General features: G+C 29.6%; 3 protein-coding genes across 3 annotated transcripts; 1 reads left to right on the forward strand and 2 right to left on the reverse strand.

Annotated features, from left to right (window-relative positions):
• Positions 1–515: 515 nt before the first annotated feature.
• On the reverse strand, positions 516–13,562 carry LOC113374407 (protein polybromo-1). The gene is made up of 31 exons (XM_026614475.1): positions 13,299–13,562; positions 12,272–12,421; positions 12,016–12,187; positions 11,827–11,960; positions 11,489–11,752; positions 11,140–11,380; positions 10,871–11,082; positions 10,708–10,767; positions 10,434–10,640; positions 9,994–10,116; positions 9,627–9,814; positions 9,390–9,525; positions 9,104–9,321; positions 8,719–8,874; positions 8,463–8,649; positions 8,031–8,271; positions 6,500–6,617; positions 6,210–6,325; positions 5,894–6,126; positions 5,646–5,809; positions 5,399–5,571; positions 5,130–5,302; positions 4,745–4,816; positions 4,431–4,583; positions 3,853–4,122; positions 2,808–2,928; positions 2,485–2,638; positions 1,597–1,670; positions 1,399–1,440; positions 1,248–1,335; positions 516–793 (listed from the first exon to the last, which is right to left on the reverse strand). The coding sequence occupies exons 1-31, from the start codon at positions 13,422–13,424 to the stop codon at positions 577–579; spliced, it is 4,983 nt and encodes a 1,660-aa protein (XP_026470260.1). The 5' UTR covers positions 13,425–13,562; the 3' UTR covers positions 516–576.
• Positions 13,563–13,731: 169 nt separating this feature from the next.
• LOC113374423 (sentrin-specific protease 8-like) lies at positions 13,732–14,986 on the forward strand. Its single transcript, XM_026614476.1, has one exon. It carries the CDS (start codon positions 14,215–14,217, stop codon positions 14,854–14,856), a length of 642 nt encoding a protein of 213 aa, XP_026470261.1. The 5' UTR covers positions 13,732–14,214; the 3' UTR covers positions 14,857–14,986.
• Positions 14,987–16,066: 1,080 nt separating this feature from the next.
• Positions 16,067–19,373, reverse strand: LOC113377312 (ATP-dependent DNA helicase PIF1). Its single transcript, XM_026617585.1, has 8 exons — positions 18,510–19,373; positions 17,886–18,043; positions 17,527–17,748; positions 17,316–17,452; positions 17,051–17,219; positions 16,811–16,973; positions 16,617–16,741; positions 16,067–16,478 (listed from the first exon to the last, which is right to left on the reverse strand). Exons 1-8 carry the CDS (start codon positions 19,267–19,269, stop codon positions 16,242–16,244), a joined length of 1,971 nt encoding a protein of 656 aa, XP_026473370.1. The 5' UTR covers positions 19,270–19,373; the 3' UTR covers positions 16,067–16,241.
• Positions 19,374–19,540: the final 167 nt, after the last annotated feature.

Below are 19,540 nucleotides of genomic sequence, written 5' to 3' on the forward strand. Positions count from 1 at the left end.
TTGGGCACTTTTTGCCCCGTATCTCCAAAACGGCTAAACCTGCCTTTGTCAAAAACTAATCCTTATCAGTAGGAATCGAATGTTTTCTGAATTATTCGAATCAGTTAATCCGTGTACGCAAAATCGTTGACGAAAATTTGTATCTGCACACACGCACAAACACATCCATCTTTTCCATGATTTTTCCAAAAATTTTCATTTTCGATTTTTTGCAAACACTATAACTTATATTTTTTAAATCAGTACAGCCGTTTTTCGAGAAAACGTCGGCGAAAGGTCAAATTCGATACACATACTCAAACTTTTTCCAAATTTCTTCTCAAACGATTTATTCAAAGTGGGCAAAATAAAATTAGCAAGTCGTAATTTTAGGCGAAACAAACGTCTTCAGAAACTTACAAAAAACTACTCGATATCAATATATTCTACAACCGCAAACAAAAGAAAGTAAATGAATAGCATAATAAAACATTTATTTTCTTATATATTCTTTCATAAAAAGTACATTATTGGTCAAATACTAATGCATATAAAATTAAATCTGGCGCCCTTGAAGCCTCAATTAAAAATCTCCCTTCATAACTGTCTATGAATGGACAGAGCATCCCTAAACATATGGTCTCTAAGAGCCCAAAGTGCGTTAAGAACACTGCCATGAGCTCCCTCCCCATTTGCAAGCCAATGAGAAGGTAATCGAGATTCATCAGGAACCGGTTGCGTCTCTTGCGTTGCTTTTAGCGTTTTCTCCCAATTGCTAACATTACGGTTATCAGCCTGAAGTCCCTCAATATATCTTAAATGAGCAAAACTTGTTTTAGCAATACTATCTAAAATAATGTTATAGATATACAACTTTTGAATAACTGCACATTACATAAACAAAATTATTTTTGACAAACTTTTCTACAAAATATTGTCATCCATATAATAGTAACAATCATAAGTTCAGTGCAGCCGACATTTCAAGTTATTAACTATAAGGATGTATAAATATGGCACCAATATAGATAAAATAAGGACGAAAAATATTTAAAAGACAATTTTTTTGGTACTGTTCATATTAAATTGGAATATAGATAAAAATGAAAAGTATAATGAATTTGATAACGGATCTAACTAAATAAATGTTATACGAATTGTGCAAAATACTGAAAAACTAAAATGATCAGTACTGTTTGTCCGAAAAAGAAAAGTTCAATGGGTTAAGTCCTGTATCTAACTAAATAAATAATACATTTATTCGTTACCTAATGTACGCATCAGAATGTAAAACTCGTTGCGGTCTCGGAGGTACGCTGACAAAAAGTGGTTCCAACTGTTTATGCTGCACGGTTGCTGTAATTTTAAAAATAGTATTTCAAATAAAAGACTAATGAATAAATTTATAAAAATAATTACCTTGTACTGGTATTGTAGGACTTGGCTTGCCCCCTGCATTGACTAAAATAGTTAAAAGCGAAATATCAATAACAATTCAGTAATATAGAACATATTCAATACTAAAAACAATACAAATAAAATTCAAACCACACAAAAAAACTTGATTGCATAATTTTATTATAAACATATTGCATGCTTTATTGTCAAATTACTTACACGGCGGTACAATAGCCGGCGCTACGGCCAATTGTTGTTGGACTGCCACTACACGACGAGAAGGCACATAGTTTCTAGCAATAAGACAAATGCATAACTACTAATTAAAAAGCACACAACAAAAATTCATAGAGATAATCCGTAAAAAATAAAATAAATACAAAACACGTTCCTAAAAAAACTACAGAAGAAATCATTTGATTGCCAAAAAAAAAATTATTATGAGTTATTTTCCTAATATGAAACCAAACAAATATTATAAACTTCTTAAATTTAAAATTTTATAGAAAATATATTTTTATAATCACATTCAATCAAATGATTCCCATTTTCTCACAGTTGTAAATATAAACTTGAATAAAAACGTAAGAACAAACTCCTAAAAAATCCTAAATCCTACATATAAAAAAATACACAAAATATGCACGACATTCCAAAAAGATCAGTCAACATATACGGTATAAATCTATTAAAATACTACGAGTTTTATTATCACCAGAATCAGATGCCGATGTGACTGTTTCAATAGTCACTTCTGAAATGGAGGCAACTGGCTTAGCCGGCTGCGGAACCGTAATTCGTCGTGATGAAAACTTGAAATTCCTAATATTAAGAAATCGTTACAGCTATTTGTTTCAAATTAATAAAAAATGAATAACTAAACTCTGCTAAACATGAGTAATATCCTTATTTGAGAACGATGGAACTTTCAACTCAATAGTTGAAATTAATAGCTAATTTAATTCCAGGCTTAATAATTGTATATATAGAGATCGGCAAACAGGCTCAAAAAGATCAACAAGGAGCGTAAATTTAAGTAAATCATTTTCAAAGGCAAGGTATATTTAAATCTTTCTACTGCAATTTAATTTATTATATATTGCTTACTTGCTGCGGTCATGTGGTGCAAGTAAACGTCCATTTCCTTTGTTAATATGCACCTCGCGGACGTGTCTTTGCAATCGTTGCAAATGTGGAAACGGAGGAGCTTGCTTTTTTACTCTGATGCAATTACGCCATTGGCAATGATATTCTGCTTCACCTAATTTTATTAAAGTCATAGAAAGAATCAATGGGTGACATTTTGAATACATATACAATGCTTAAATATATAGAAAATACTTATGACTCCTAAAAACAAACTGATTTCAGTAATAAAATTTTTTGTTACTGAAAGTTAATAATTTTTTTTGTTTTATAAATATTCTTACCTGCTGGTAAGCCAGCAAAGTGCAAAGTAACATGTCCAGTACCGTCACCTAAGCAATGCTCAGAACAATCACTTAAATCCTCAAATTGGAAATCACACTTATCCCAACAGCATTCAAATACCTGTAGTAATATGTATACAAAATTAATGAAAATTATTTATAACACATTCGACTAACAACTCAATTTCACTAGTGGGTTGTATGGCATCGTGCCTTAAGGCAAATTGCTGGAACTTCCCGTACCGTAACGAAATGTTCGATGAAGTTTGAATATTTTCAAATAGATTATTATAAATGAATATTGTAACATTGTCTAATATTTATGTGAATTATATAAACTGAATTGCAAAGTTAAAATTATTTGTTTAAAGTATATTAAAACTTTATTCAGAATTAAAAATAAAATCTGATTTATTTTCGATATACAAAAATTATTTTGTTAAGACAAGCAGAAAGTTTTTTGAATCATTTAAATCGGACGCTTAGTTCTCTCAAAAACTGCCATTTTTTACAGATTTAGCTCCGTATCTTCGAAATGGCTGGGCCTGCCTTTGCCAAAAACTAATAAACACTTCTCCCAATCATTACTAATTGAATGTTTTTTAAATCATTCAAATCGGATGCTCTGTTCTCTCAAAAACTCGATTTCTATTTTCTGCACTCTTTGCTCTTTATCTCCGTAACTGCTAGATCTGCCTTTGCCAAAAACTAATCAGCTCATCTCCCTATCAATAGAAATCGAATGTTTTTTGAACCATCCAAATCGGTTGATCTGTGCGCCCGAAAACGTGACTGGAAATTTGTATCCATACATACATACACACACCCACACCCACACACACACACACATCAATTTTTTCTGAGGTATGCCAAAATGTTCAGAAACCTTCAAAACGTCGGAATGTAAAAAATTTCAATTTCGATTTTCGGCCCATTACAATAACTTACCCTACGGGAATTTAAAAATGAGGTTGAGTAATTAATTTAATGAATAAACACAATTGTTCACAATATTGATTACTTCAAAAACGTTTTTGTTCCTTACATTGGTTCTAGCATTTTCTGGTTGCCCAGATAATCCAGGACTAGGACAATTTTCACTTTCTGCAGCCAATCTTGCAGCAGTTTCTTTGTTACAACGATCGGCCTTTTCTTCCCAGGCTTGTTTCTCTGGTGTAGGCAACGATCTCCATTCATTGCCAACTATTCGAGAAATTTCACCAAAAGTACTATCTGGGTTAGCAGAAACAATCGATTTGCGCACTTCACTAGAATATAATATATATCCAGTGACAAGCTTCTTTCCACTCTTGCCCTAAAATTTATAGTAAATATGTTGGTTAAAACCACAAACAGTTGAAAATTTACACAATGGATTATAGAAAGTCAACAGAAATATACCAACAATTTATCAAATTTATAAAAAAACACTTTAAATTAACATCATCAAATATCAGTAAAACATATTCAAATTTATAAAATATTTTTTAGCAAAAATTAAATATATTAGTTATATACAATGAATCTAATTGCTTCATTCATTTCAGGACTTCAGATAACTATTCGTTTTGAAGGGTAAAAAAGAGACAACTAAAAATATAATAAATAAATATTAATTCTAACCTTCTTACTAGAAGCCGGTGTAGGTTGCATTGGTACTGGTGTAGCACACGGTGTAGGTGGATCACCAGAAGCGACTGAAGCAGGAGCGTCTAGAGAATCATCTTGCATCAAATCTGCATCACCTAGCCTACTTGGAATAGCAGAGACACAATGCTGGAAAAATATAATATATGTAAATACAGGAAATCCAAAATACAAGAAAAAACAAACTAAATCTTTTAAGTGTTTGTTGTTCAGGTGACAAATAATTATTCCATACTACTTAATTTAAATATAATTGTAGCTATTAAGATAATAAATGTTATAATATTCACCATATCCACATTTGCAGAAGGCTGAGCTTTGATAATATCAGCATGAAGTGCAGCAATTTCAGTTGCTCCAATCTGAAATACAATTTGAATTTAAATTTAATACCACTTAAAAATGTATATGCTGAGTATTTATACATATCACATTACATTTACAAATACATAAATAAACATTATACAGTGGCGTCGGAACCGTGTGAGCTGTGTGGGCTTGAGCCCACCCATGAATTTTGATGGGGGGGCTCAGCCCACCCATCAATCTCAAAAAATTATATGGGCTAATATCTCTAAAAAAAACGAGACCACTGGCTGCCTATCTAAAAAAAAAAAAAAAAACGAGCCCACCCATCAAAAATTTGGTTCCGACGCCACTGACATTATATATTACCTTTGGTGGACAAATAGTTTTAGGGAAGAAGTAAATTTCATCTGGAGTAACAGCATTGCTATGAATAAATTTTCTCAATCCCGGCACAGCAAGTTTACGAATTTGCCTCTTTACTTCATCATACACACTTTCAACAACATATACATCTGACTCGGGTATTTCAGTTAGCCTGCCTAAAATTGTTTTGAATAAAAATATACTCTCATAAATTGTTTTGAGCAAAATATGAAATAAAGTAAATTTATTTAAGTAGTTAATATACAACATACTGGTCACATAATCTTTTAGTTCCATAACTGCACAACGTCCTACTATTCCGACTAGTGGACTGCAATCATGCAGTGTAGATAGAAATACTTCTTGTGGGTAGAATAATCGAGATTGCGCATGTGGAACCTCAGGAGGCGGTACTAACCAGGGTCCACGAAAATAACACTTGCCACTATAATAAATAAAAAAGATAATTTCAAAAATACAAATAATTTCATTCATTGTATGGTGCTATTTTGAAATTACTCTTTTGTTTCCCAAATAGCATGTATTTGCGCAATAAGTTGTCGTCCACCATCACCAGCAACATAAACAAAGTCACCTGTCTTTACTACACCACTACATATTGTGTTATATTGTTCATAGTAAGTATTTCCTTCTTCACCAACAACATTTATAGCAATCACATTCTAAAACATTTAAATATTTAAGGTATATTATTCAATATATACATAATTGAAGAATTGAAGTAAAATAGAATAAAAAAAATTTACAGGTTTCTCCTTTTCTATAAGTTTTTCTTGTAATTGCAATTCAGCTAATTCACCCTTATGCTTTTCAACTCTCTCTTTGAAAATTGACATCACTCGTCGCGGTTCCAAAGGACTTTCTCTTGGCACTATATTTATAGAATCGTTTTGACATGGCCAAATTTTTATTTTTTTAAAGGCGCGTAACTTAGTTGAATATCGACATTCGCAAACATATACATCTTTATCAGCAAATCCTAAAAATAAAATTCAAATAAATTTGAATAATGAAATTACTTAAATTGAAGAATAATTTTACATTTACTAATATAAATTATACCTTCAGGTTTGTTTTTGAAATATTCCTTAACACTCATTACATAACATTTGCCTTGAAGCTGCGATAAGGGAACTGCCATGTGAACATCAGACTTGAAAAGTTCTTGTTCCAAAAATCTGGAGATAAAATTATAAATTTGTCGTATTAAATTATGTAACACATATATTAGCCAAACTAATTAAATAACAAAAATAGTAAGTAATTGGTAATAAAGAAAATATTGATTGAAATACTAGGTTCATTTAATGCAATAACAAAAAAAGCAAATATATTCAAAATTTTCGAATTACCTCCGCGTTGTAACATGATAGGTTTCATGGGGTCTGAAGAAACAATTACCATATAACATTTGTTGTCCTTCTGAATTGGTCCACAAACGTTCTATAAAAATCACTTTGTGGTCGACACCTAAAAATATACATATATTTTTTTTAATTAATATGAATGTGAAACATAATCTAACTAGCTGTAAGTGGAACTCTGTCTTGAGGCAATTATGGCATCGTGCCTTAAGGCAAATTGCTGGAACTTCCCGTACCGTAACGAAATGTTCGAGGAATACTGAATGTTTTCAAATAGATTATTATAAATATTGTAACATTGTCTAATATTTATAAGAATTATATAAACTGAATTGCAGAGTTGAAATTATTTGTTTAAAGTATATTGGAACTATAGTCAGAATTAAAAATAAAATCTGAATTATTTTCGATGTACAAAAAACTAAAAAAAAAAGAAATAAAAAAAAAAAGAAAATTGGAACAAATTTTTTTTTCCAAAATCAATTATTTTGTTAAGACAAGCAGAAAGTTCTTTGAATCAATTGAATCTGACGCTTAGTTCTCTCAAAAACTGTCATTTTTTACATATTTAGCTCCGTATCTTCAAAATGGCGGGGCCTGCCTTTGCCAAAAACTAATAAACACTTCTCTCTATCATTACTAATTGAATGTTTTTTAGATCATTCAAATTCGATTTCTATTTTCTGCACTCTTTGCTCGTTATCTCCGTACCTGCTGGACCTGCCTCTAACAAAAACTAGTCAGCTCTTTTCCTTATCAATAGGAATTGAATGTTTTTTAAACCATTCAAACCGGTTGATCCGTACGCCCATAAACGTGGGCGAAAATTTGTATCCATACATACATACATACACACACACACACACACACACACACATCCATTTTTTCTGAAGTATGCCAAAATGTTCAGAAACCTTCAAAACGTCGAGAAATGTAAAAAATTTTCAATTCCGATTTTCGGCCCATTACAATAACTTACCCTATGGGAAGTTTAAAAATAAACAAAGTTTTATTTATATATGCAAATAAAAACAAATAAGAATAGTTTACCAATTAATCAATAAAAATGAATCCTTATAAATGGAAATGCAATCATGTATATTATTGATTTAAATAAATGCATGTAAAATTATAATCGAGTCTTATATAGTTATTATATTTAAGTATTATTATAAAGAAGTATTATGCATTTTATTAAAATGCTATTTGATTGCCAATTATGTATTATCCATATCCATAAAAACAAAAATCCAATCTTTATCAAACCAAAGATTTGTCAAAAATTAATTATTCAAAAGTCAAAAATTATTTCCAAATGATAGCTTTCCAACAGTTTATACATTTTTGGCTAAAACGTGGACGAGAACGAGTGTTTATCAAGTTTTATAAAATCGCGGAAACAAACTTCCTTTGAAAATTAAAAATATTAATTTCATTTATATTTTATATGGTACACATACATAATATTTGAAATTAAGCAAAGAATAAAGTATTGTTATTTTTAATTTGATAAAATTACCTTTCTCCTCTGAATCAACATAGACAAATTCACCAACCCTGTATACTTTTTGATTGCATGTCATGCTTTCTCCTTTGGAAATAGCAACAGCTGCACTAGCATCACTCTCATCGAGTTCACTACTTCCCAGGGATTCTTCTTGGGCTGAAATCTCGCCGCGGATGTTTTCAACTGCTGCATTTAAATGTTGCAAGGTATATTGTAAAGCAGGTGAACTCAATATTGCCCCGTTTTTACAAAGCTAAACATAAGAAAATCAATATTGCAATGAGAAAAACTAAAATGGTCGTTACATGCATAATCTTAATTTGCTTTGTCTTGTTTAAATTCATGCTCTCTTGTAATGTTAGAATCTAAATTTTGAAAATGTAAGTCATAATTATTTTTTGTTGAATCAATGACTATTAAAAAAAATTATCTATCAATACTTACATCATCACGTTGTCTGATGAAAAAACTTTGCATTTCTACTGAATCCTCAAAAGCTTGACTGTCAGTACGAGATAATTTTCGAGCCCTTTCAAAACATGAAAAAACGTCTTCCTGGAATATATCTAATCGTCGATAAAGACCTCGGTCCAGACGCCTTTTTATCAGGTCCAGTGATATACCTCGAACCCTGAAACAAGTTTTGTTTAATTTATCTCTAATGAATACAGTATGGTAAAATTATAAATTGAAAAAATACTTTTGGCCATCAACTTCATCATATTCTGGTAATTCTGCTAATGAATCAGAATAGCATCTTCCTTCTTCATCCTGATATGTATAAGTGGAAGTAAATAATGTCAGTAGTATTGCTTGCACAGCCTGTACAACATCAGGAACAGATTGAGGTTCCTCACTGTAAAAATTGTGATAAAGGATTTCAATGAATAATATAAAAATATCTATTAAGAATTTTCAATGAATAATATAAAAAGTATTTATCAAAAGATAGACATTTTAGTATGTAACTTTAAATCCAAATAGTTTAAATTCCAGAGGAAAAAAGTTATCTACACAGAACTCAATTGCATAACGCAAACACACATTAATATATTTATATTTATCATATTATATTCAACAAGTACCTAAGTGTATGTTTTGTTTGAAGGCATATTCTTTGCAATTCAAGGGCATCTTTATAAATTTGAGAATCAGGTTCATTATATTTGCAAGCGTTATCAAACATTAACAAGAAATCAGCAGCTAATTCATCAACATTTTCATATGATACATTTTTCAGCTTCTGAGCTATTTTTTCCATATCAATTGGATTTTTAATTATATCATAGTAATCAGGGTAATCCTGAAAATGATAATTAGGAAATTATGATGAATATAAATTTATCCTAAGAATGATTTAGTATTTCTTACACTTTTTGATGGCAGTTTCATGAAAACGAGTGCTAGTTGCCTATTTGCCTTTGGTTCACGATAATCCCTGATAGAATCATATAATGTTCTTAATTTTGAGTCTGTTGGATTCAGCGGCTTTGTGCGTGGCCTACCTCTATTGAAAATAATCATTGTATAAATATGAATTATTAGTACATTTACAATAAATTAATTAAATGATTATATCAACATAAAACTTAAAAATTAGATAATTACGCTTTATTTGGAGTGCGCTTTTCATTTTTTTCTGGTTGACTTAATTCTTTTAATTTTTCATTCAATACTTTTTCTAAAGTATTAGCATCTTCATATATAACAGATCCCTCTTCATTATATCTTCGGCAATTGTTAAACATCATTCGTAGATCTCCAACCATGTCATCTACAGTTGCATACTTTTCACACTGAAAATAATGTAGATATGCAATAAATAATAAAATTATGTTCAAACAATAATTTACATTTAATAAATATAAAATATATACATTTAAATAATATTATTTAGCAAATCCTGGCATGTCTGTCTTTTGAGACGCTTGGCAAGAATAATGTAAATAAAATATGTATTGCTATAGGACATTACCTTAATATTATTGTCAATTGTTTGCATATCAATTGGCTGTTGTATTATTTGATAATAGTCAGGATACAATTTTTTAGAAGGCTTCTCCATGAACACAGTCATTGGTTGTCTTCCATCATCACCCTAAAAATATCAAATATATTTTTATTGAAATCTATTTAATTTAATTCATCAATATTTTATTTTAGTAGATATTTAGATATCATTATCATAATTCAAAATATTTATGAAAATAATATGTACCATTCAATAGGACTATAGAAAACAGTTTGTGTACTAAGTTTGCTAAATAAACTATTTAGAATGAAATAAAAAAAAAAAGTAACAGTAAGTTGTATACTCTACACATTGAAATTATACAAAAAATTCAGTATCTTATACTTTTTCAAAGAGCAAAACGTATTAGGTGCAAATATTAAAAATATTTACTATTAACTTACACTATATTCTACAAGACATTTCTGAAGAGCAAGTAGTTTCTTTTTCAACAGTGGATTATCTCTATATCTTCTTCCAGTAACTGGGGTTGTGACAACAGGGGGTACTAAATTGGTTGTTTGGGCAATTGGTGTTCGAACTTTAGTACGCTGTTTCTTCACAGATGCTAAACTTTTAGAATCAGTCGAGTCACAATCACTTTCAGAATCCTGATTTTGAAAAATGTAATATTTTAAACTATAATTATTAAATTTGAAATAAAGATAGCAAATTTACCTCAGCTTCATTTAGTTCTACACGCTTTGCGGATACCATCTTTTGCATCTTAGAAGCATCCTAAAATTCAAAATCGTTATAATATTGCATTACTATTTAGAAATGATATATGACCATACTTAATTAATCTGAATGACTTCTAAAAATGCATTCATATACATACTTTGTAAATTTTTGATGTGTGAACATTATACTTTTTAGCATTCTCAAACATTAAATTCAAATCTGCACACATCTTAGATACCGTGGCATATTCTCCACGTCTTAACCTGGCATGTATTTGATTTAATGAAATTGGTGTTTTTATTTGCTTGTAATAATCAGGATAATATTTACGAGATGGAAGCTTCCAAAATGCTTCTGCTAAAGGAATACCTAAACAAAAATTATTTTTAGTTTATAATAATAAATAAAATTAAATTCACTTTTTACCTGTTGTGTTGACAGCATTTCTCAGCATATCAAAGATTTGCCATTGAGGGGTATCTCCGCCATCAGTGTGACCGGAAGTATCTTCTTCTTCATCACTATCTAAATCTTCTTCTGTGAGAGCTGCAGTAATTGCGGACAAAGATTGTGAACTGCGAAACCTTTTATTCCGAATACGTTCACTTGATTTATTTGTGAGTGCTGGTTTATTATGTTCTACTTCAATTTTTTTGCTGGTAATAACCTTCAATAACAAATTATAAAAATGGATAATTATATATAAATTATAACAATTGATACAATCACAGAAGAAGCAACGCCTTATAATACAAATATCAGTGAATATATTAACCTTTTTTAACGCTTTTGCATCTTTGTATACTTGACTTCCTGGTTCATTAAACAAACAAGCATTTTTAGTCATCATTAACAAGTCTTTTTCCATATCATTAAGACTTGTGTATGAGTTATTTTGAATCTTAGTTGCAATCATACGTAAATCAATTGGACTTTCTATAACCTCATAATATTCAGGATACCTCTTTTTTGAGGGCAATATTTGAAAAATAGTATGAAGCAGCCTGCTGTTATTTTCTGGATCTGTGGCAGTCATTACCTGTGAAGAATGATACTCATAATATATAGTTTTAAAGATAAATTCATGTAAACAATATTTACTAAAACACTTACAGCAGTAAATAAATCTTCATATTGACTATAATCATCTTCTGGCCCTGTGGAAGTCTCAGATGCATCGTCTGTATCAACTGCTGACTTACGAGCTTGTCTTCCAACACGTAAAACTGTTTTCATTTTGTCGTCCACTAAAAATAACAAGTTTTACCAATCATAATAAAACAAATAGAAAAATATATTTACCATCTAGAATTTTTGATTTTTGATTTTGAAACAATTCCCATAAGGCATTTGCATCTTTGTGCTCTTCACTATCTGCAGGATAAAATGCTCGAGCATTGTTAACTAGCAATTCAAAATCACTGGCTAGTTCATCTACATCTTCATAAGAATCAGTTTTTAGTTTTTGCTGCACCTATTAAAATCATATATTAAATAAAATTAAATTTTACTGTGATGATCACTAAAGTATATGGTTATTCTAAAGTAGCAATCACACCTTGAGCAAATCAATAGGATTACTAACGACTTCATAATATCCAGGCTCTTGGCGTCTCTTTGGTGCTCTGATAAATGCATCACATAATGGGGTACCATCATCTTTTTTATGATTGCGTATTGAATCATACAATTGCTGACAGAGCTCACTCTGAAGTAAAGATAAAAAATAATTATTATTATGCTTGAGTTACATATAAAAAATAATAGAATCATTTTGTACAACAGTAAGAATACATTGAAAATATTGCTCCATATTAAAATTAACTTGAATTTAATGTCTGTATAATATGCAGAACATAATTGTAAATGAAATAATTCAAAATTATTTTTCACTGCATTCAACTTTACACAGCCAATCCAAGAATGTTTACATTTAAATTCAGGTTTTTTTTTTTTTTATTTTATTTTTATTTATTTATTTATTTGGTATAATTCATACATACTGTATCTCAGTCAGACAATTGTTCTGGTATGAGAGATCACAGCAATTATAACTAAATAAAATAAAATCTAAAATTTATGTAACAGACTTAAACATTAGGACATATATTTTTACTTATTACTATCATACACACATATATACACACACAGAACGCTTGCGTACATACATACATACTTATACTTAAATGTAATTTTACAAAAGTATTTAAAATAGGGATTTTAACTCATTTGTTTCATTTGTCTCTTACGTAATTTTTCAATTTAATTTTGAAACTGTTTAGGTCTGTCATTGTCTTTAGTTCGTCCGGTAGTTTATTGTAAAGGCTGCTTGCACTTCTCAAAGGACTAGCAAGTCCTTTACTCGATTTAGCATGTTTCATGTGAAAGTTTCGGTTTTGTCTTGTTTGATGGTCATGTATATCTTGGTTTGTCTCTATTGTGGTGCAAGTTTTGATTTTGTTATTTTTTATTTTGAATATTAGTATGCATTTTTCTATTTCTATTGTTTTGTGTAGTTGAGGTTATGATACTGAAATACTTTAAATTGTAAAAGATAGAGCATTGGTGGAAAGAATTATACTAACGGGATCAAGCTTCCTCCTTTTTCTGGACGATGACGGAGCCGGTGAAGGCTCAGGTGTAGATTCTTCAAAATAATCTTCCTCTTGTCCACGACTTGCTGCCGAACTAGCTCTTCGTCTTCTGCTCATTTCTAATTCTTTCTATTCAATGTATCAAACTTGCACTACTTTAGGCTATTAACAACACAAGAATGCTTTAAAATTAATATAAAACTTTAATTCAACATTATTTTACATTTCGAATCAGTTACAAAGGCGAAGGGACGCCATTTGTTGTTATTTTCATCTTTGCCAAGCTGTCTTGAATAGGTTATGAAGTTAATAAGCACTATTCGCGTGAGATGGCGATACTTTTTATTTAAAAATCACTATTTGCTTATCTTACGCATTGTTTTGTCATTTGTAAGTTGAAGGTTGTAGAAAACTGTAGCCTTAAAGCCTTAGACGATATAATAAATAATTGATTTTATTGTTTATTAATATATGCACTATATGTTTTCAAAGGATATGTATTATCTAGGTGTTCTACATCCTTTTTTTATTATAAGGTTACTAACCGACTATTAACGGTTTCTCGATGTGTTTATTATTTAATAATAAATTGCGCAACATGATGGGTTAAGCTAAGCTGTTATTAAGTACAATAAATTCATCAGTGGCGGATCCCTCTATACATAATTTAATTATGTGAACCCCCTGGCGCCAAAGCTGAATTCGCCACTGAAATTAATCATAGATAAAAGAAAAGTATAAATTAAATTAATCTTCAGATCGTAGAGTTCGTCCATTGTTTGTTTATTTGTTATGGTTGTCAAAGTAACTTAACCTATTTTCATTGATAAATTTACCGCCATTAATATGTTAAAAAGAATTACTTATTATTCAAGTTGAGTTATATGTTTGATTTATTTACAAAATAATGGACAAAGAAAAGATTGTCCTGAGTTTTAACGAATCTCTATTACGTATGTCAGACATAGAATTACTTAAGGGTCCATTTTGGCTGAACGACACATTGATATCTTTCTACTTAGAATATTTAGAGAAAGTAGCCTATGCTGGCGAAAATTATCTATTATTTGTCTCTCCAGAGGTGACACAATGCATTAAAATCATTTCAAACAATGAAGTTGATATATTTCTAGCGCCTCTGAAAGTTGAAAAGAGGCAGTTCATATTTTTTGTTGTTAATGACAACAATAGCGCAGCTATTGGAGGATCTCATTGGAGCCTTCTAGTATACTCTAGGCCAGAGACGTGTTTTTTCCATTTTGATTCTTCTCTTGGATGTAATAGAGCTCCTGCTTATAACATTGCCAGGGTCTTGGCTGAGTATTTAACTGCTAATCCAGGCCTTTTAGTTGAAGACGTGACCACCCTGCAGCAGGATAATGGATATGATTGTGGAGTCCATGTTTTATGTAATATTGATTTAGTTGCAGACCACATTTCAAAATATAATAAAGTTCGAGGCTGTGGAGTTTCTAGCAAAAAGGTTATAGATGGAAAGAGATATCAAATATTAAATGTTATTAAAGAACTAGGTGGAAATATTATCTGACTACTCAATTTAACCTTTTTTTATGTATATATTCATTTATAAGTGATGAAGACATTGTTCACTGATATGTTGATATTTCATTTAATATAAAGATATCTAAAGTAAAGAAAACGTTTTAATAAAGTATATTTCCCACAGTTTTTTTTTTACAATATCATATTTAAGTATTGAAATGCTATTGTACTTCCCTTTGAATTTTATTTGTGTTAGTGCAATCAAATTCAGTAAGCAATACATGGGGTATTGCACAATATTTATTGTTTTAAATTTTACGAATTATTATGAATTGGTTACTAAACTTGAATTTGCAGTAATACAAATAGGACTCAAATTAGACAACGATTAGGTGTGTGTTAGATTCAACAAATAGTTAATATGTCTATAAAAAATAATGTTTGTATCTTTAGACCTTTTTTTAATATATTTTAAATTAAAATTTATTAGCATTTGTAGAACTTTGTTTATTTATAATATGAGCTTTAAAATTGAAATGTGAATGCAACCAAATAGTTCGATCATCACATGTTCAATGAACACTCTTAGAATATTTTTATTATCATTAAAATTTGTTGCCTATGCCTGCAGCTTAGTTGGTTCAGTTTGTTTCTTTGTTCCTACATGAGCTACTAGGTTACTTAAAAAAAAGTTCAAACTCCTAACAATATTTTCTATATTACCTAATTTTAATATATAATCTAAGTGTATAATATCTTCTATTTTAGGTTTATATTCCTAAACCAGTCCAGCTTCATAATTGTTACTTTTCTCTTAAAATTTGTTTTCCTTATGTTTTTTATAGAATATGCCATAGATTTAGATAAATAATATTTGAGTTTGACTTTACATATTCTTATTAGTTTTTCTTTTACAAAAACTTCCCTTTGTATTATGTACATATTTATACATTGTATGTATATATATATATATATATATATATATATATATATATATATATTTATATAATTATACTTTATACAGGATTTTTGAAGTTCAAATTATATTTGTTTACTCGTAGTGACCAAATAATATCACAAGTATTTGTAATGATTCACTTCTTTTTCTTCAAAAAATACTTTATGGTTATTTTCAATTTCATAATAGCATTATTAATTTATGAATTCAATTGCAAAATCTAATATCTGGATTGATTTAAAACTCTAATATAACACTGTGAAAAGCCAGCGACTGATTTATATATGTTGTATTTTATTATTTGTATGTGTATCTACTAAAATGGTGATATCTATCTAATATAAATGCACTAATACCGTTTTGATAAATATAGGTTTAAAAATTTCTATTCATAATTTAAATATTATTTAAAAACAGAATATAATTTTACTGCTAAAGATATTCAATTATCTAATTACAAATAGTATTTAAAATCAGCATATATTCACTAAAGGTTTTCGCTCTAAACTTTTCACTAATGCTTTTGTACTTTTGATAGCAGATTTTTTATCTTTTTTCTCACCCAACTTGTAAAACTCTGTGCTATGTAATTGTCTTCTAAAATTTCTATAGAACTGCAATACATCTACATTAGCCCATACTTGCTTTGCATCGAAATCCAGAACACGTAAACTTTCTAAGCTTTGACATCTACTCAAAGCTACGTAGGCCTGTAATATGATAATTAAAGTCATTAAATTATTATATTTAAATTTTAAATAGATGCAGATTGCATGATACTATTATCATAAAATTGATTCAGAAATCTAACAAGTTATAAAATATTTTAAAAACATAATTATTCTTGCCTGTCCAGCTTCAAAAACTTTGGATAAAGACATTTCTACACAGTCCAATGTAAGTCCTTGAGACTTATGAATAGAAAAGGCCCATGCAAGACGGAGCGGAATTTGTTTGCGAGTCAATATTCCTCCTAAATATTCAACATGTTATTTAAAACCATAATGACTAATATATCAATAAATAAAAAAAATAAAATCACCTGCTGCCGTTTTCATTACAAATTTTTCATGCTTAACAACATATTCTTTTTTATTTTTAAATTTTACTACTGGTAGATTGTTTGTCTCATCAAACCGAATTATTACGCCACGCGCACCATTTACTAAATGATCTGCTACAGAAATATTTTTCAACAACATTACCTAAAACACAAAATATAAATAATATTCTCTTATAATATACAGAGACTGCTGTTTTGTTATATACACAATTAATTTACCTGTGCTCCAACTTTCAAAACGAGTTTATAAGAAACAGGAGTTTGCAGATCAAGTTGCTTTCTTGATGCTATATCACTGTCTTGTGCTTCATAAACTTGTTCTTCCCCTTTTAATTGCTCTAACTTATTATCATTAATCATATTTGCATCATTCATGTGAGAACATAATCTGTATTTTAGAGCAAAAAAAATATTTTGAGAAATATCAAACCACTCAACAAATATATAGATATACATAATGTAATACAATAATACAAATAACAACCTTGTAGCTAATATACCATCTTGTTCTATAACTTGTTTACCAGTTTCCAACAGTCTTGTAGATATTTCTTCAGTGACACGACCAATTCTGATTGAATTCAAGATTTTTACAAACTCAGAGTCTTTCTGTCTATGTACCTATCAATATTAATTTTTGAATTAAAAGTAACTACTTAATTTAGAAATATTTACAATAACATTATATGAGTTACCATTTGTAGTTCATAAGTATTTTGAATACATTTCTCCCAAGCTGGAGATTGAAAACAAAATCTTTTATGTGTATTATCTTTTGCTTGGGCATTGAAATTGTTTTTAGAATAATCGATTTTAATTACAGGAGGTAATTGCAAAAAATCACCACATAATATCAGCTGTATGCCTCCAAAAGGGCGATCATTTCTTTTCACTGCCCTTGCTACTGCTTCAATTTTCTAAAAATAAACTTGGTTACTTAACTAATTAAATTTACCTTTAATAGTTTTTAACTAATTTAATCTTTATTAAAAAAATAAAATTTAAAATAAAAGTTTAAGATAAGATTATGTATAAAGTAATATATTATGAATACCTCAAAATATTGACCATCAACCATAGAAATTTCATCTATAACAAGATGTTTACATCTTCTCCAATTTTGTGAAGCATTTTTAGTAGCCATTTGTACACATCGTTCAAGAGTTGCCTCGCCAGAACCCATCCCAGCAAAAGAATGAAGAGTCATGCCACCTTAACATGGTATTATTACAATATAATTAAACTTATTACAAGCAGCAGATAAAAATGATACCATTAATTATGGTAAAATATCACTGCCAAAGTATGGATAAGAATAATTATATGCTAACTATTATATTAATATATTAATTATATATCAGTTATTGATTCTTTTATTGAGGCAATGATAACGTTAGTTTCAGCAATAGTGAGAGAAAGTGGATTCTAACCCATGTAAAGGATCTAATTTAAAAACCAGTTGGATGACATACAAGTGATTTTTCATAATATTGTGTGATATTCAAAATCAAAAAAATCCTCAATGTTTCAACGATTTGTTTATTCTCTTAGATGACAAAATTTGTCAAATGATCAGCTACATCTATTAGTCACATTTTATTTATATTAACTTGGTGATGAATAATTTATGAAAACAAAATTGAAAAAAACGTAGGCTTAAAACAAAACATGTACTAACCAATGAGACAAGCCGCTACACCTGTACTAGCTGTGGCAACTGTACTATCCGGAGGCAAAGCTTGAATAATTTTCTTAAGCAGAAAACTTTTACCAGTACCAGCCGATCCAGTAAAAAATACATTTCTACCACTAAGACACGCTTGCAGCACATTCTCTTGCTCTGAATTCAACTTTAAATCTTCATCAAAAATGTCATTTTCAGAATAGATCCTTTTAGCTGCTGGTAAACTATTACAATTATTTTCACCTTCTAATTTTCTTTTGCGTACGAAGCTTGAACATGGAGATGAAGATTGAGGTAATTTTGAATTAATCAAACTTTTAGCTTTCTTCATATCAGCAGTGGTTATAGGGCTCACCTCGTCATATTTATTAGGATTACTATTAAGCATTTTTTCTCTCAGAGTTTTCGGAGTCATTGGTTCACGGTTGCCTGTTAGTTTAACAAACAGAGTTCTCAAAAATATTTGTAGAGTGGATGGGGGCGCATTCGAAAGCAAAATTGTGCATTTAGATTCTTTGAATTTAATAGTAGCTTTTCCCTCTGACATAAACTTGCTAAATACATTAATTCCTTTAAGAGGAAGTTTTAACGTAGTTTGCTTTTCTGCTGTTATTTCTAATAATAAGTCACGCATATCATTGCGAATCAATCTCAAAGTAGCCATTCGGTAATTTGCTTTACGAATTATAGATCCAAGAGCATTAAGCCACTCTATATTCACTGCACAAGTAACATACACTTCGTTTTGATCCATTTTATATGATAAAAAATATAACTTTAATTTATAATACACAAAAAATTGTTTAAATTAACCAAAAGTATCGTCAGTACGTTTCATTTGAAACGCGCGAAAAATGACAACTGTAAAGTATTGCCAGACTGCCAACATCTGGTTATGATAATCACCATAGAATGAAAACATAAAGATAGCCAACATAATAAACATAAAGATAAGATAGCCAACCACCAGCGCCAGAGGTTGATGTTTCAGAATGTTTGACAGAAATGATTTGTTTTTGTAGTTG

The sequence above is a fragment of the Ctenocephalides felis genome, unplaced genomic scaffold (assembly GCF_003426905.1).
Source record: "Ctenocephalides felis isolate EL2017-DRISC unplaced genomic scaffold, ASM342690v1 CF-g0.4_SCAFFOLD_00845, whole genome shotgun sequence".
Lineage (NCBI taxonomy): Eukaryota > Metazoa > Arthropoda > Insecta > Siphonaptera > Pulicidae > Ctenocephalides > Ctenocephalides felis.

Excerpts from the sequence above, each read along its gene's own strand:
- LOC113374407 (XM_026614475.1), bottom strand. The coding sequence starts at position 13,424 with ATGAGCAGAAGACGAAGAGCTAGTTCGGCAGCAAGTCGTGGACAAGAG. Across the intron at positions 12,422-13,298 it reads AAAGGAGGAAGCTTGATCCC|AGTGAGCTCTGTCAGCAATT; the intron begins GTTAGTATAATT and ends TCTTTACTTCAG. Across the intron at positions 11,961-12,015 it reads AAAATCAAAAATTCTAGATG|TGGACGACAAAATGAAAACA; the intron begins GTAAATATATTT and ends TGTTATTTTTAG.
- LOC113374423 (XM_026614476.1), top strand. The coding sequence starts at position 14,215 with ATGGACAAAGAAAAGATTGTCCTGAGTTTTAACGAATCTCTATTACGT.
- LOC113377312 (XM_026617585.1), bottom strand. The coding sequence starts at position 19,269 with ATGGATCAAAACGAAGTGTATGTTACTTGTGCAGTGAATATAGAGTGG. Across the intron at positions 18,044-18,509 it reads TGTAGCGGCTTGTCTCATTG|GTGGCATGACTCTTCATTCT; the intron begins GTTAGTACATGT and ends TACCATGTTAAG. Across the intron at positions 16,479-16,616 it reads AAGTTTTTGAAGCTGGACAG|GCCTACGTAGCTTTGAGTAG; the intron begins GCAAGAATAATT and ends ATCATATTACAG.